Source organism: Echeneis naucrates, chromosome 14, assembly GCF_900963305.1.
Source record: "Echeneis naucrates chromosome 14, fEcheNa1.1, whole genome shotgun sequence".
In the NCBI taxonomy this organism is placed as follows: domain Eukaryota; kingdom Metazoa; phylum Chordata; class Actinopteri; order Carangiformes; family Echeneidae; genus Echeneis; species Echeneis naucrates.
Genome location: NC_042524.1, coordinates 6,097,616 through 6,110,617, shown reverse-complemented (window position 1 = coordinate 6,110,617; position 13,002 = coordinate 6,097,616). Strand labels below are relative to the sequence as shown.

Here is a 13,002-nt window from a genome sequence, read left to right as displayed (position 1 = left end):
CCAGGATCCAGCACTTGTTGAAATAAATAAACTCTGGTGGCTTGGCTTTCGATGGTGAATATGTACAGCAAATATCTATGAATATATTCTAAAGAAATGCATAAACCCCCCACTCTTAATACAATTATGGATTAGACTGATAAATTTATGTAAAAAATTTAAATAAAAATAATATATATATATATATATATATAAAATCTGTGTACTAAAAGTCCAAATTTCATGAGTTTTCAAATGATGTGCTGTGTTCTTGCAATCTCTTGTGGGGCCACTGGGCTTCAGGCTTGTGCCATGAACACTTTCCAGAGCATGACAGATAAATTGTCTACATCTGCAATCATCTCATGAATTCTTAGGATGAGCAGCAGCAAATCATTATATTTCAATATACATATTGTTGGCATTAATATCCTGGTGGCTGTAGGAAAAAACAACAATAAACCTCTTACATGTTGTTTTTGCTGTTTTGAGAAATGGCGATCAGTGGCCATTAGTAAATGGCATTTTCAACTGGAATTCAAGGTATTACAATTAGAAATGGTATTCTTATGATGTTTTCTGAAGGTCTTCAATAGAGTTAACTGTGACGTTAGCAAATTTAACACTACATATTTCCCAAAATAACAGTATTTTAATGTGTGGCTCAAAACTGTTATTTTGAAATGACCAGTTTGTGTCAGATTGTTAGAGGTGTTATAGTTTTCCTGAGAGACCACCATCTGTAGAGCTGCTGCATGACTTGTCTGTTGAGCTCAATAATAAAGTTGATTATTTTAAAAATGGTCGAATTCAAACTGTACGTGTTAAAAAAAATTATATATATATATATCTTGTTTATATCTATATTTTTATGTTTTTATTATTATTATTATTATTATTATTATTATTATTACAGTGCGTTTTTCCTTTAATAAGATTGCAAGAGGTGCACGATGCGCGCCTCCGCTCTCCTGTACGTGCGCGCCGCCGATATCCAATTGCGACCGTTAGCCGGGGCCGGGCGAATGCGGTGGTACCAAAGAGGAGACAAATCTGAGCCGTGCCAGGTGATGTGAAAAGTCACTATCCCACATCAGAACCAGGCTTCCCTGTCTCAGGTTTCGACCGGTGGAAGGGATATGAGAATCGCCATTCATCGGAGGGTAAGACGGTGGTTTGTACGCCCGTCCGTTCTGTTGTTTGGCACTTGGGAAGACTTGTTATTTTTGACGACGATTTGCCTGCAGTGTCTGTGCTCTGCCGTCCCGATCTCAAAATGGCGGAGAGGCCGAAAGCTAAGCTAAGCTAAGCTAAGCTAAATGGCAAAGTTGGCATTAATATGAGCTTCGGTCTTGACACTGAGTGCCAAGGTAAGCTGACGGTGGCACCGTTTAACCGTGCTGAATGTGACTGTCGTCTTCAAACCGGTTCTGCACCTTTCGGTCGACGTGTTCGTTGTGTGAGGACACTTGTTGTGAAACCTAGCTTAACGTTTGTCTAACGTTAGCTGCGGCTATTTATGGAAGTTCTGTGGTGACGAGCTAGCGTGGTACGTTAGCCGGCTAACTACGGTGCTGTGAGCTCTCTGCCATGTTTTCTACAGTCTGTGACACAAATGCTGTCATGGTAGAACTGCATAAATCATATGGCACTTTGTGATTTGCTTGGCTGTTGTGGGACACATTTAATCCTGCGAGAAAGGTTTAATATGATCTTTAACCAGTGCAGTCTGGCATTGGCGAATAACCGCTAATAGCTCAATTATCAAACTTGGGTGGCACATTTCATTATTCTGTGTATTCGGTATATGTTTTAAAACCTGGATTGTGTTGTTTTTGGTGCTTGTCTGTGTCATAGACCAACGCCCATTGGCGTGATTTTTGTACGGTGGCTGTGTATGTGGTAGCATAAATTTACTCTGCTCAAACTGACAGCTCCAGTAAACGCGTATGCTATCGTGCTAAGCTAACATTAGCTGGAAAGGGCGTTGCTGAGCCATTGCTGCAACTTTGCCCTTGTGGCCATCGAAGCTCAGAACGACGTCACCCGGGCCGGATTTTGAACTCAAACCTGTGCACTGTAAAGCAAAGCATCCCTTGATAAATGTGGTTTGTTATATGCATGATGCAGGCTCCTTTCCAGTAATCTACCGAGGTTTAAGGATTCTCAATCAGGGTGGAGTCTAAAGAAGCATCAGCGTGAAGTGATGATGATGAACAAGGCCAACGGATGGATTTCATTTGATAGATAAGAAATCTCCCATTAGCCTGAATTTCACCAGTGAACACCAGTGCTTGTTAATCGTAAAGTAGCAGCCACTGTAGCATTGCATGAAATGTTGAGGCCCGTATCTGAAAGAAAAAGGTTGCGAACTACCCGAGATGGAAGATGTTTTATGTGTTTTAAATTTTAACTCTACTATATTATGGGTTACTTATGCATTTTGGAAATACAATAGGATGTTATTAAAAACGCAGTAAAAGTTACAATTTTATTATATTACTGCCTGAATTGCAGTGTATTATTTTTCTCCTCTGTATGAGATGAACCCCTTTCCCTGAAGTGAAAATCTAAGTTGTGTGTAAATGATGCATTATGTCATCATCTTGTTACATTTATGTCCTGAATGTTGGTGTTGATAAAACAGTCACTATAGTTAAGATCAGATTTGAGCAACTTTTGAGCTGACTTTTTATTGCTGGGTGGTAAATTATTTACCACTTCATAAAACCTGCTGTGAAGAGGCATGATTGCTTGAAATCGAAGGTAAAGTACTGTGCAGTTCCAGGTGGGGGAAAAAAACAAAAACAGATTTGCCATGCTGTGAAGTTTGTAACCAAACATTGCCTTGTCAGTTTGTACCAGCAGGGACCTGCTGGCCTGAAGGTCACATAAAAGGAGGAGCATTGCTCAGCAGCTTGACACAGAGTATGATGACTGAAAGCTTGATATTCAGCCAGAGCTTATGCCTGTGGTTGGTTTCATTGCCTTTTGTTTACATTGATGAACTCTTCCGCAATATTCAGTGTTCCTTTTTTTCTTTTTGGAAGTTATTTTTATTTATTTTGACAGCTTTGACTTGAGGCTGAATAGTACTTTCGTGGCAGCCCGTCAGGATCTGACACTACTTACATTGTATAAATCATGAATTAGCATAAATGCAGCATCCTCTAAAACTGGAGGAATACATAACTTTTGTTCATCCGTACAATGGAAGAAGAGTCTGTCGCATTACAGCTGTACACGAGGCTTCTTTAATTGAATATGCTCTGCGCTGAAGAGGAACATTTTTTAGTGCTCTGAAAAAGAGAGATTAAGCATAGTTGATATCATAGTCTGTTGTATTCTAATTGGATCTGATTCAGATAAACTTTTTTTCTCTTAACATTTCACAGTTTGAAATAAGATGTTTCGGTTGAGGAACATTGTAGTTCTTGAGTGAGCAGGATATTGTGTAAATTGTGGCTGTATGTAGGGAGATGTGGGCTGCTGCATCTCTGAATGACGACTCCTTCACCAGCAGGTAAATGGAAGCTATGGTGCTCCACCTGGATGCATGTAACCAGACTCACATTGTGATAGGATCATTTTTTTAGCTCATGTCTTTTGCCTGCCCATATTATGGAATTTTATTGCTGCAGCAGCAAGGTAACGTGATTTAAACCTGCATCACTAAAACACAAATAAATAAATTGATCAAGAATACTATGTATTAGTATGAAGTGTAATGACACATGAAATAAAAGATAGGCCCGGTGACTCCGTCTGTTCAACAAAGACATGTCTCTTAGTAACATAATACAATCATATCATATGACCATATGCATATTCAAATCAATAATCGAATCATATGTAGTAATTTTCACTTGGTCTCACTCTCTCTTTCTCTCTCTGTCTCTGTCTCACTCTTTTTAATATATATGCTGTGAATTCAGGAGGTAGCTGGTGAATCAGTCTTAACATCTCAGCTTCCTTTGCTTAACCTCTTTAAAGTTATTTTCTCAAACTTCATATTACCTTCTATCCATAGTGTTCTTGAATCTTTAATTTGATCTCTTTGGTTTTTCATGAACAAGACATTTAATCAATGTGGACAAAAGTGAATACATCAGTGAATACCTATTTCTATTTGGAAAAAAAAAACATGTTATATTTTACATAGATGTTCTACAGCTTGGAATACAGGCTAATGCTTTGTCATTGTGCACTTAGATTGAATAACACATTCAATTACTGCAGTGAGGGAAACTGTCTATTACTGTACCCTCTGCTTTACTGATGAAGTTAGACCGGTCAGATGTGCCATGCTACATCACCCTATCTCACAAATAGTGGTGATCAAGTTTTTAGTTGAGGATATACTAAAGCCAAGCTATACTTTTCAGGATGTGTTCTTAGGAAGCACTTGTTAGGAAAATGAGTAATTGCTCCTTCATACCAATTAGGTTTGGGATTCTTTAAGAATGGGCCTGTTACCTGTCAATCTGTTTTACTAAAGCAGAAATTCTAGGCTTTTTAAAAATGTTCTCACTGTTCTCAATTGTTCATTTACATCAGTTATCAGTTCAAGTTTTGTCTTCAAATCTCTTGCTTTGTTTGGCTGTCAAAAAGTTGACAAATATCTAGCTTGCAGCCAAAAATTAAACAAAAAAGTAGCCAATCAGATGCCCATCTCTTTTCTTTATAACTGACTTCAATGGTTTTCTGTCAATTTAAGCAGTAGCAAGTGCTTTAGTCTTCAAGAGATCAACTACTGACAGGGAGTGGAAGTTTATAACTTTGTACTGCAATAATAAAAATTTGTTATCTAGATGTTGAAGCCAAAATAAGTGGGGGTTTGTTAGTGTGTATAAGCAATGTTAACACATCAGCAGACACATGATATGTCATTCTAAACCTTTTAGCTGTACTTTTCCTTGGGTAGAATCTTATGTAAGGGGATTCATTCATTATTAGGAGAAATTAACTTAAAGTTCAGACAGTCATACAAGTCATAAAGAAACACCCACTGCATTATGTCCTTTTGATAAACCTGACATGTACACAGGACCTTGATCCCTAGCCATTTTCTTACACAGTAGCATTGTAGATAACTACAACTACACTACAACTACAAATTCGAAGTTTGTCTGTTTAGTCAAATGGTTATTTTTGAATCATGCTGAGAGTGCTGCTCTGATAAAGTCACTTGCTCTGTCCTGTCAGCTCAGAGCACTTATCATGTTTGGAAGCAGGAAAGAGCAAATTCTTTCCAGGACACTGAAGTCACATCCCTGGCTAAATGTTTTGTTGTCCACTGCCGCTGCTGCTATGCTTCCACTGAAAAGAAACACTGTAATTTATGCAGAAAATAATCTGAGTGCTAATTCCAATTTCATGTATTTTTTTTAAAGGGGTTTCTCTCATGTTTAGACACACCAACTACTAACAGAAAGAAATGTTATTGTACAGACAAGGGTTGATTGCCATTAAGGGCTGTTTTAAGGTCTTGGGTTAATCCTGTTAGCTACCGTCCAGTCCCTTCTTTACATTGAGCTGTTAGCTGTGTGGAGGACTTGTAGTCTCTGTCACTGAAAAACACACGCACAGACTGCACGTTGCCTCGTCTGGCCATTAAGCAGCTTAGTGTTGCTGGGGCCCCAGGTGTCAGCAACGTTGAAGCTCAGGAAAGCATTCCTTATTAGCTTTGCAATGACTGAGTGGTGCATTTTGATTTTATAGCATGGGCTATTGATCTCTTCGTTCCTACAATTGACAAAGAGTGATGGTAACATTATCCCAAAAACTGATTAAAGAAAAATTGCTGGATAATTCTTCATCCCAAGTTCTCTATCTCATATTTTTCTCTCTGCATTGTTTACTTAAACCATGTTATTTTGTCAGGAAAAAAAAGTAAATTTCTTGTATTTCTTTTTCTTCATCTAGTAGAATATTTGACAGTTGCACAGATTTTTCTTAAGATTATCTATTGTTTGTGCTGAGCTTTTTTAGCTTTTCTTGTGTTTCTCAAAACTAATTTCTCTTTTGCTTCTCTCTTCATCAGGTGATGGGTGCATTTAATCAGTGACTGAGATTGAGGACATTGTGAATACTTGTGGAGCCTTGTACCAACAGCTGATTGACACTCTGATCTCTACTTCACCTCCCTCTGCGTGGCACTCTTTTCGCCACCACTGAGTCTCTGAAGGAAAACCATCGCTGAGGGATCTGACTCCTCCCAACCACGCACTTTCCAGCCAGACTCCCTCAGCACATCGCCTCAACCTCACCTCCCCAAGAGGGAGAGAGCAGCAGCCACCATGGTGCTGTCACAGAGACAAAGAGATGAATTGTGAGTGCCTAGATTGTAAATATACGGGTGTGGATTACACTTATCCAGCTCATACAAACAAGAACAGACATGTAGATAAATACATTTTAGTCCATTTAGAGGTGCATTAAAATGCATGTAAATGTCGGCTTCTAAGGAAAACCTCAAAGTTTGCACAATAGTTCATGTGCATCTCATGTTTTGGATACAGAACAAAAGAATATGATCAGCTTTCCGGGCTACATCAACTAGAGGAGGGAAATGATGTTGTGAGAAGGTGCATTCCTTTACAAAAATGTGTAATCATTCAGGAAATGTGACTAGATGTGAGCTTCAATGTTAGCTTCACTGTGGTTCACTTGATAACTACTTAGTGAATATTTCATAACCCACAGGACAGGAGTGCAGACATGAGGGGGATGGGGAAGGAGGAGGAACTTAAAAAAAGATGGTTGGTTAACAGGAGCTGCTCTGTACAGTGATGTCTTTTTGAGCTGTCCATACAGTAATGCATCCCAGTTTAGTAGCCCTCACTTACAGCAAGGCACAAGACAGCAGATATTGTCATCTCAATCTAAACTCTTCATAGTCAAGACATAGAAATCTGGGCTGTTTATATTGATTGAACAGTAGAGCGCCACAAGCCACTAGCTTATATCAAAATGTATAATATTTTTTTGGGGGGGAATTACAATTTTGAGCAGTTCAGAGTAGCCCCAAAGCTGAAACCTAAATTTAGTACAGTCACTCATGAAATATTCAGCTTTCATCTCATAAAGCAGCTGTTCCACTCATTTATATAACTCTGTACATGTGTGGGGGGGGGGGTGTCTGTTGGCGTCTTTCAGGTTGTTTCCATGTGCTTGTGGTTGTCCTCTCCTTGTGTCATTCATGCTCAGTGTTCTTTCCTCGTGGCCTGTCTCTGGTTTCCAAGCAGCAGCACTAAACAGTTTCACACTAATATGGCCCTAACGTTTTGTTTTCTCCACTGTAGGATTGTAATTTCTTTTGGCACTAAGTCAGATTTGCTGATTTAAATGTCAGCAAATCTGACTTAGTGCCAATGGTGGAACATGAATCCCAGTACTTCCATCTGTTAGACAGGGTGTGGTCTCCTTTCTTTTAAGAAGGACCAGAAATTCCTGTAAGGTGGAGTTAATCGATAATTAATAGATTACAACCTCACTTGTCATCGCTCAGCTTTGTTGATGTGTAATTAATTTATCATCATTTTCAAGTAACCAAATTAAAATCTCCCTGGCATTGACTATAAAACATTAGATTGAAGTTATGTAGTGCCATTTTCAAGACCAAAATCTGTAACTGTTGACTAGTCAACTGGAACAAAAATTTATTTTATTTTACTCTTTCTCAGAAACCGGGCTATAGCCGACTATCTCCGTTCCAATGGATATGAGGAGGCATATTCCACCTTTAAGAAGGAAGCAGAGTTAGATATGGTAAGAACCGGCAGGCACACAAAAATGTGGAAGCAAATGTCCAACTAACTTTCATTTTTTTTATTTATTTTCTTTTGAGAGGAATGTGGATCCTTTGCTCAGTGTGTTTTCTCTACTTATAGAATGAAGAGGTAGATAAAAAGTATGCAGGGCTTTTGGAAAAGAAATGGACATCAGTCATCAGATTACAGAAGAAGGTAAGGAATGTTTTGTGCTTGTATTTAAAATTGGCCATAGATGTTTGATTCACATGGAAGGAAAACTAACCCTTTGGGCATGCACAGTAGCAGTCAGTTTAAGAGTCACTATATTATGGAGATGAAGCTAATGATTTTTCTAACATCTGTGCTCTTTTTTGTGCCTCCCTGCCCTAGGTGATGGAGTTGGAGTCAAAGTTGAACGAGGCAAAGGAAGAGATGACACATGGAGGATCTGTCGGTCAGAAGAGAGACCCCAAGGAGTGGATTCCCCGTCCCCCAGAGAGATACGCCCTAAGTGGGCATCGCGCTCCAGTCACGCGTGTTATATTCCACCCTGTCTTTTCTGTCATGGTCACAGCCTCAGAGGATGCTACCATCAAGGTGCGTATGCTTGCAAACAGTGTTTACACGCTGTGCTGCCAGTTAAGTAGTTACAGCTTGATTTATCAGATACAGCTTTTTAGAACTTGTCACAGACATTTCTGTTGAGACAAATGAAGCACTTTTATATTAGAGAAAGAAAAAAACATATTGAAGCGCATTCAGTCTGTAGCAATACTGTCAACACCATTGTAGCCAAAAGAGTAAACCAGGGGCTTTGTTGTAGGGCTTCTATATTACATTGTATGATATTATATTTTCATTTTGTGTACCAGCAATATAAATGACAAATATAATTAGGCAAATGTACAAATGCACAGTTTTGGGGAAGAAAACGGTGAATAACAGCATTATCACAGTTCTCAGGGCACATTGCACTTTAATTTGTGCATCGTGAGGCCCTGACTATTCTCTTTGGAAGTGTCAAGTATTCTTTTCTTATATCTATAGGGTGTCTGTGAGCGCTGCCTAGAAAATGCGTCTCTAGCAGAGATTTTAAAGCTTGGTGATGGTTGAACGCAGTCAGTGAGTGTTGCATCTCACCACAACATTACTGCTGCAGCTCTGACCCTGTAGATCAAAGCTGTACTGCAGATCTGAAGCCGCTCTCCCTTTTTATCCTCACTGCCTATGCTTCACCATGCCCATCCCACCCCCCCACATTTCCTCCTCGCTCCCTTACCCCCACTCCTGGTTCCTCCCTCACTCTGTTTCTTTTTTCTGCTTTGTCACTGCTCATCTGTGTGAAGATGGGCTGATGCACTTGTTGTCAGAGGCAACACTCCCAGAGCACAGTCCTTTGGGAAACATGCAAATCTGTACTACATTTCAACACTTTCTTCATTATAATATGATTTTATTTGAATGGTACTTTTCAATGATAACTAATCAAAGTAAAATTTTTTAATTAAAAAAATTAAAACAAATCAAAAGCATTTTTGTCTTTTTGAAATTTGTCTTAAGAAATTAGAAAAGTAGTGTCATATCCCTGCTTATCTTTTTAATGAAGTGTTTAAACCTTTCAACCTACATCTCAAACTGCACAGTCACATCTTAGTTAAATGTTAAATTACTCTGTGTAACCTGTGCATCATCCTTAATCTGTCAAAAATCAATTATGTCAGTGTCATAGTTTTTACTGTTGGGTCGTGTGACATTTTTATAATGTGACCTTTAGGTAAGGTATAGAAGTATCTCTGATGGTTTGAAGAGGGCGATGCTGCGTGCCACACTAACTGGCTGCCTCTGTAATTTCAGGTGTGGGATTATGAGGCAGGTGACTTTGAGCGAACCCTGAAGGGCCACACAGACTCTGTGCAAGACATTTCCTTCGACCAGACAGGAAAATTGCTGGCCTCATGTTCAGCTGACATGAGCATCAAACTCTGGGACTTCCAAGGGTTTGAATGCATCCGAACAATGCATGGTAAGATATGCTAATTGAGATATCTATTTTAATAACATTTAAATGTTTTTGACACTGTGACCTTATAATGAACATAAACTCAGACTGCATCCACAAGTAAACTATCAACTGTGTCATCCAGGCCATGATCACAACGTGTCGTCTGTAGCCATCATGCCAAATGGTGACCACATAGTGTCTGCCTCCCGAGACAAGACCATCAAGATGTGGGAGGTGGCCACTGGGTAAGTGAGGGGGAGCCTTGTTTCAGCTTTTACCACCACAAGCCTGCTGTTACATTTAGTTTTGGTTTCTGACTTGTTTTCACGTTATAGGTTCAAATCATTCTATCTTTCCATGGTCTTAATTCTGTTCCTATTATCATAGCCTTGGTCTACAATCTGCTATCTCATGAATATTTCCATCCACAGGTACTGTGTGAAGACGTTCACAGGCCACAGGGAGTGGGTGAGGATGGTGCGCCCCAACCAGGATGGCTCATTGATCGCCAGCTGCTCTAATGACCAGACAGTGCGCGTATGGGTGGTCGCATCGAAGGAGTGCAAAGCTGAGTTGCGGGAGCATGAACATGTGGTAGAATGTATCGCCTGGGCCCCTGACAGTGCTCACCCCACCATCCTGGAGGCCACAGGCTCAGAGGTAAATACAGCTACTAGAGAGATGAAAATTTAAGTACAGCAGATGCATGTTTTGTCCTGCAACAAGGTTTCCAACAGTTGTTTCTGCCATTGTTAAACTATCGACTGCCAATATTTCAGAGAGGTCATGAAGCTTTTATAAAAAAAGTGAGAAACCTAATGGATAGCTGATTTCATTACCAAAGCAGTCAAGGTCTGTAAGCAGACAGTTTTTGACATCACATTTGTTTTGTTGTGATGAAATGGCAGTGACTGAACATTACAAAGTTATAGCCGTGAGAAGAACCAATCAAACATCTTAATCCTCACATCGGGAGATGTATAAAATCTGGCATTTACACGTGTTTAGAGTCTGGTCTGTTCTGTGAAGTTGGGCTCGGTTACCGTGAGTAAAGGGTTAAAGCATGTTTTTAATAATGCAAACATGCTGATTCTGCAGTTATAATGTTAGTCTGTAAGCTGCTAAGTGTACATGCTAACATTCTCTAATTAGCACCAAATGAGTACAGCTCAGACTAAGGAAGAGGTCCTAAGATTGGTCACAACTTTTTGGACTTTTTTTAATAGACTGACCTGCTGTTGATGCTCAGTGTAAAATGAAGGAATTCATTTGACCAGCCCACATACCACATAGCACCGTTGCGTGTTCATTTAAGTTCATATTCATGAAGCCAATTGATGTTTCTTAAGTTTTCCTCTGTATTCCTTCCTGTATTCTTTCCTTTACAGAGCAAGAAGAGTGGAAAGCCTGGCCCCTTCCTTCTCTCTGGATCTAGAGATAAAACCATTAAGATGTGGGATGTAAGCACTGGCATCTGCCTTATGACTCTGGTGAGTAGTCTAAACCATGCAGTCATCGTGTTACTGCTTATGAACGAGAGGAGTGGTGTGTAATCTGTCTTGGTTCTACAGGTGGGACATGACAACTGGGTACGTGGGGTGTTGTTCCACCCAGGAGGAAGATTCATAGTGAGCTGTGCTGATGACAAAACCATTAGGATCTGGGACTACAAGAACAAACGCTGCATGAAGACCCTGTGTGCCCATGAACACTTTGTGACCTCTTTGGGTGAGACAGCTATTAATGAAATTGATTTGTTTTTTCCTCCTTCTCTTCAAATGTCCAACATAAATCTGAGCTAAAGCTTTGAAAATACATAACAGAAGAACAAAATGAATTGCTAATGCTACATATTTCAGATAAAGTTTCTTTCAGTATTGTGGTGAACAAATCTTTAAACAGATGTTTACCCCTCTTGCAGACTTCCACAAGACTGCTCCTTACGTGGTGACAGGCAGTGTCGATCAGACAGTCAAAGTCTGGGAGTGCCGCTGAGACTGCCTCCATCTCTTTCCCTGTCCTGCTTCCCAACTCCCAACTCCAAACGCCGCCCTTACGTCCCAATATGCCCCACCGTAGCCCCCTCTGCCTCTGCTCCCCATCCTTCCCTCTGTCCTGATAAGCAGCCCAGCCCCCTCTCTCGCACTCCAAACCATGGGTGACCATGGCGCTTTACCTTCACCCTGTTCCCTCACTCTGCTCCCTTCTGCTCCTCCTCCCTCCCTCCTTCCTCCCCTACATCGGTCCAGCCCTATTAAGATGACTATTGTCCTTTTATGTAAATTATTCTGGATGTAGGGTACGCTTAATAAATGTCACGCAATCTCTGACACATAAACACACTGAAAAGATAAGAAGTATTCCTTGCATGGTGACTCAGACATAAAAATTGTATACTGTTAAATTTGCCGAATTTGCATACTGTTGTCATGACTTCCCGTCAGGTCAAAGGGTAAATATCCTTGTGTGCTGCCGCAGGTGGATTCCAATTAACTGACAGTGCACGAAATCCAATGGCGCCCCATGTGGAAGGGGTTTAGAGTTTTGTTTTTTTTTGTTTTTTTGTTTGTTTTTTGTTTTATTTTATTTTACTCCATGCCTCCATTGTTGTAATCTGTCACTGCGGAGTTTGTGATAGAGAAGATGTGAGGAAAATGTGTATAAGAGAAAGGATGAGTGGAAGCTGACCAGGAAAAGATGGTAGTAAGTTGAAGGAAAAAAGCAAAGCAGGATGCTGCTCTCTAGGTGAATCACATGAGGTTCTGCGGGCGATTGTACGTGTAAATGTGTGTATACATGGTGTGAGTGTGTGTGTGTTTGTATATTATGACAGGAGAATCTCTCCACTGTCTCTGCTCTGATGGTCAGAGGAGAGAGAGGAGGCAAAGTTTCTCACCCACTGTGTTCATTCATACTACTTCATCTGTTTTAAAAAAAAAAAAAAAACTTGCTTTCTAGTAGACACTCACAGGACCTTAATGATCCCTAAGCTGCTGAGAGCACAGGCACACACCGCATAGCAAAAGTGTTTTACAGAGGAAAAAGTCTGCTCACCTTTTCTGAGGTTTGTGTGTGTATGTCGCCCAAGAGAATTGCCCAGTGCCCTCTTGCTCGCTATCTCTGCCTTGTTAACCCATTGAGGGCTCCCTCACGGGATTTTCATTCTGCTTTCTGTGGTCTCACTGCTCTCTTTACACACACATACACATACACTCACAAATGCACATACACGCACAGTAAAAGTTGTGTATCAATATATCTGGATGT

The 13,002-nt window shown here is 40.2% G+C and overlaps 1 protein-coding gene across 1 annotated transcript; it reads left to right on the top strand.

Annotated features, from left to right (window-relative positions):
• Nucleotides 1–996: 996 nt before the first annotated feature.
• Nucleotides 997–12,750, top strand: LOC115054704 (lissencephaly-1 homolog B). The gene is made up of 11 exons (XM_029520038.1): nucleotides 997–1,142; nucleotides 6,023–6,310; nucleotides 7,665–7,749; nucleotides 7,872–7,946; nucleotides 8,124–8,330; nucleotides 9,588–9,756; nucleotides 9,878–9,980; nucleotides 10,167–10,395; nucleotides 11,124–11,225; nucleotides 11,307–11,463; nucleotides 11,657–12,750. Exons 2-11 carry the CDS (start codon nucleotides 6,279–6,281, stop codon nucleotides 11,728–11,730), a joined length of 1,233 nt encoding a protein of 410 aa, XP_029375898.1. The 5' UTR covers nucleotides 997–1,142; nucleotides 6,023–6,278; the 3' UTR covers nucleotides 11,731–12,750.
• Nucleotides 12,751–13,002: the final 252 nt, after the last annotated feature.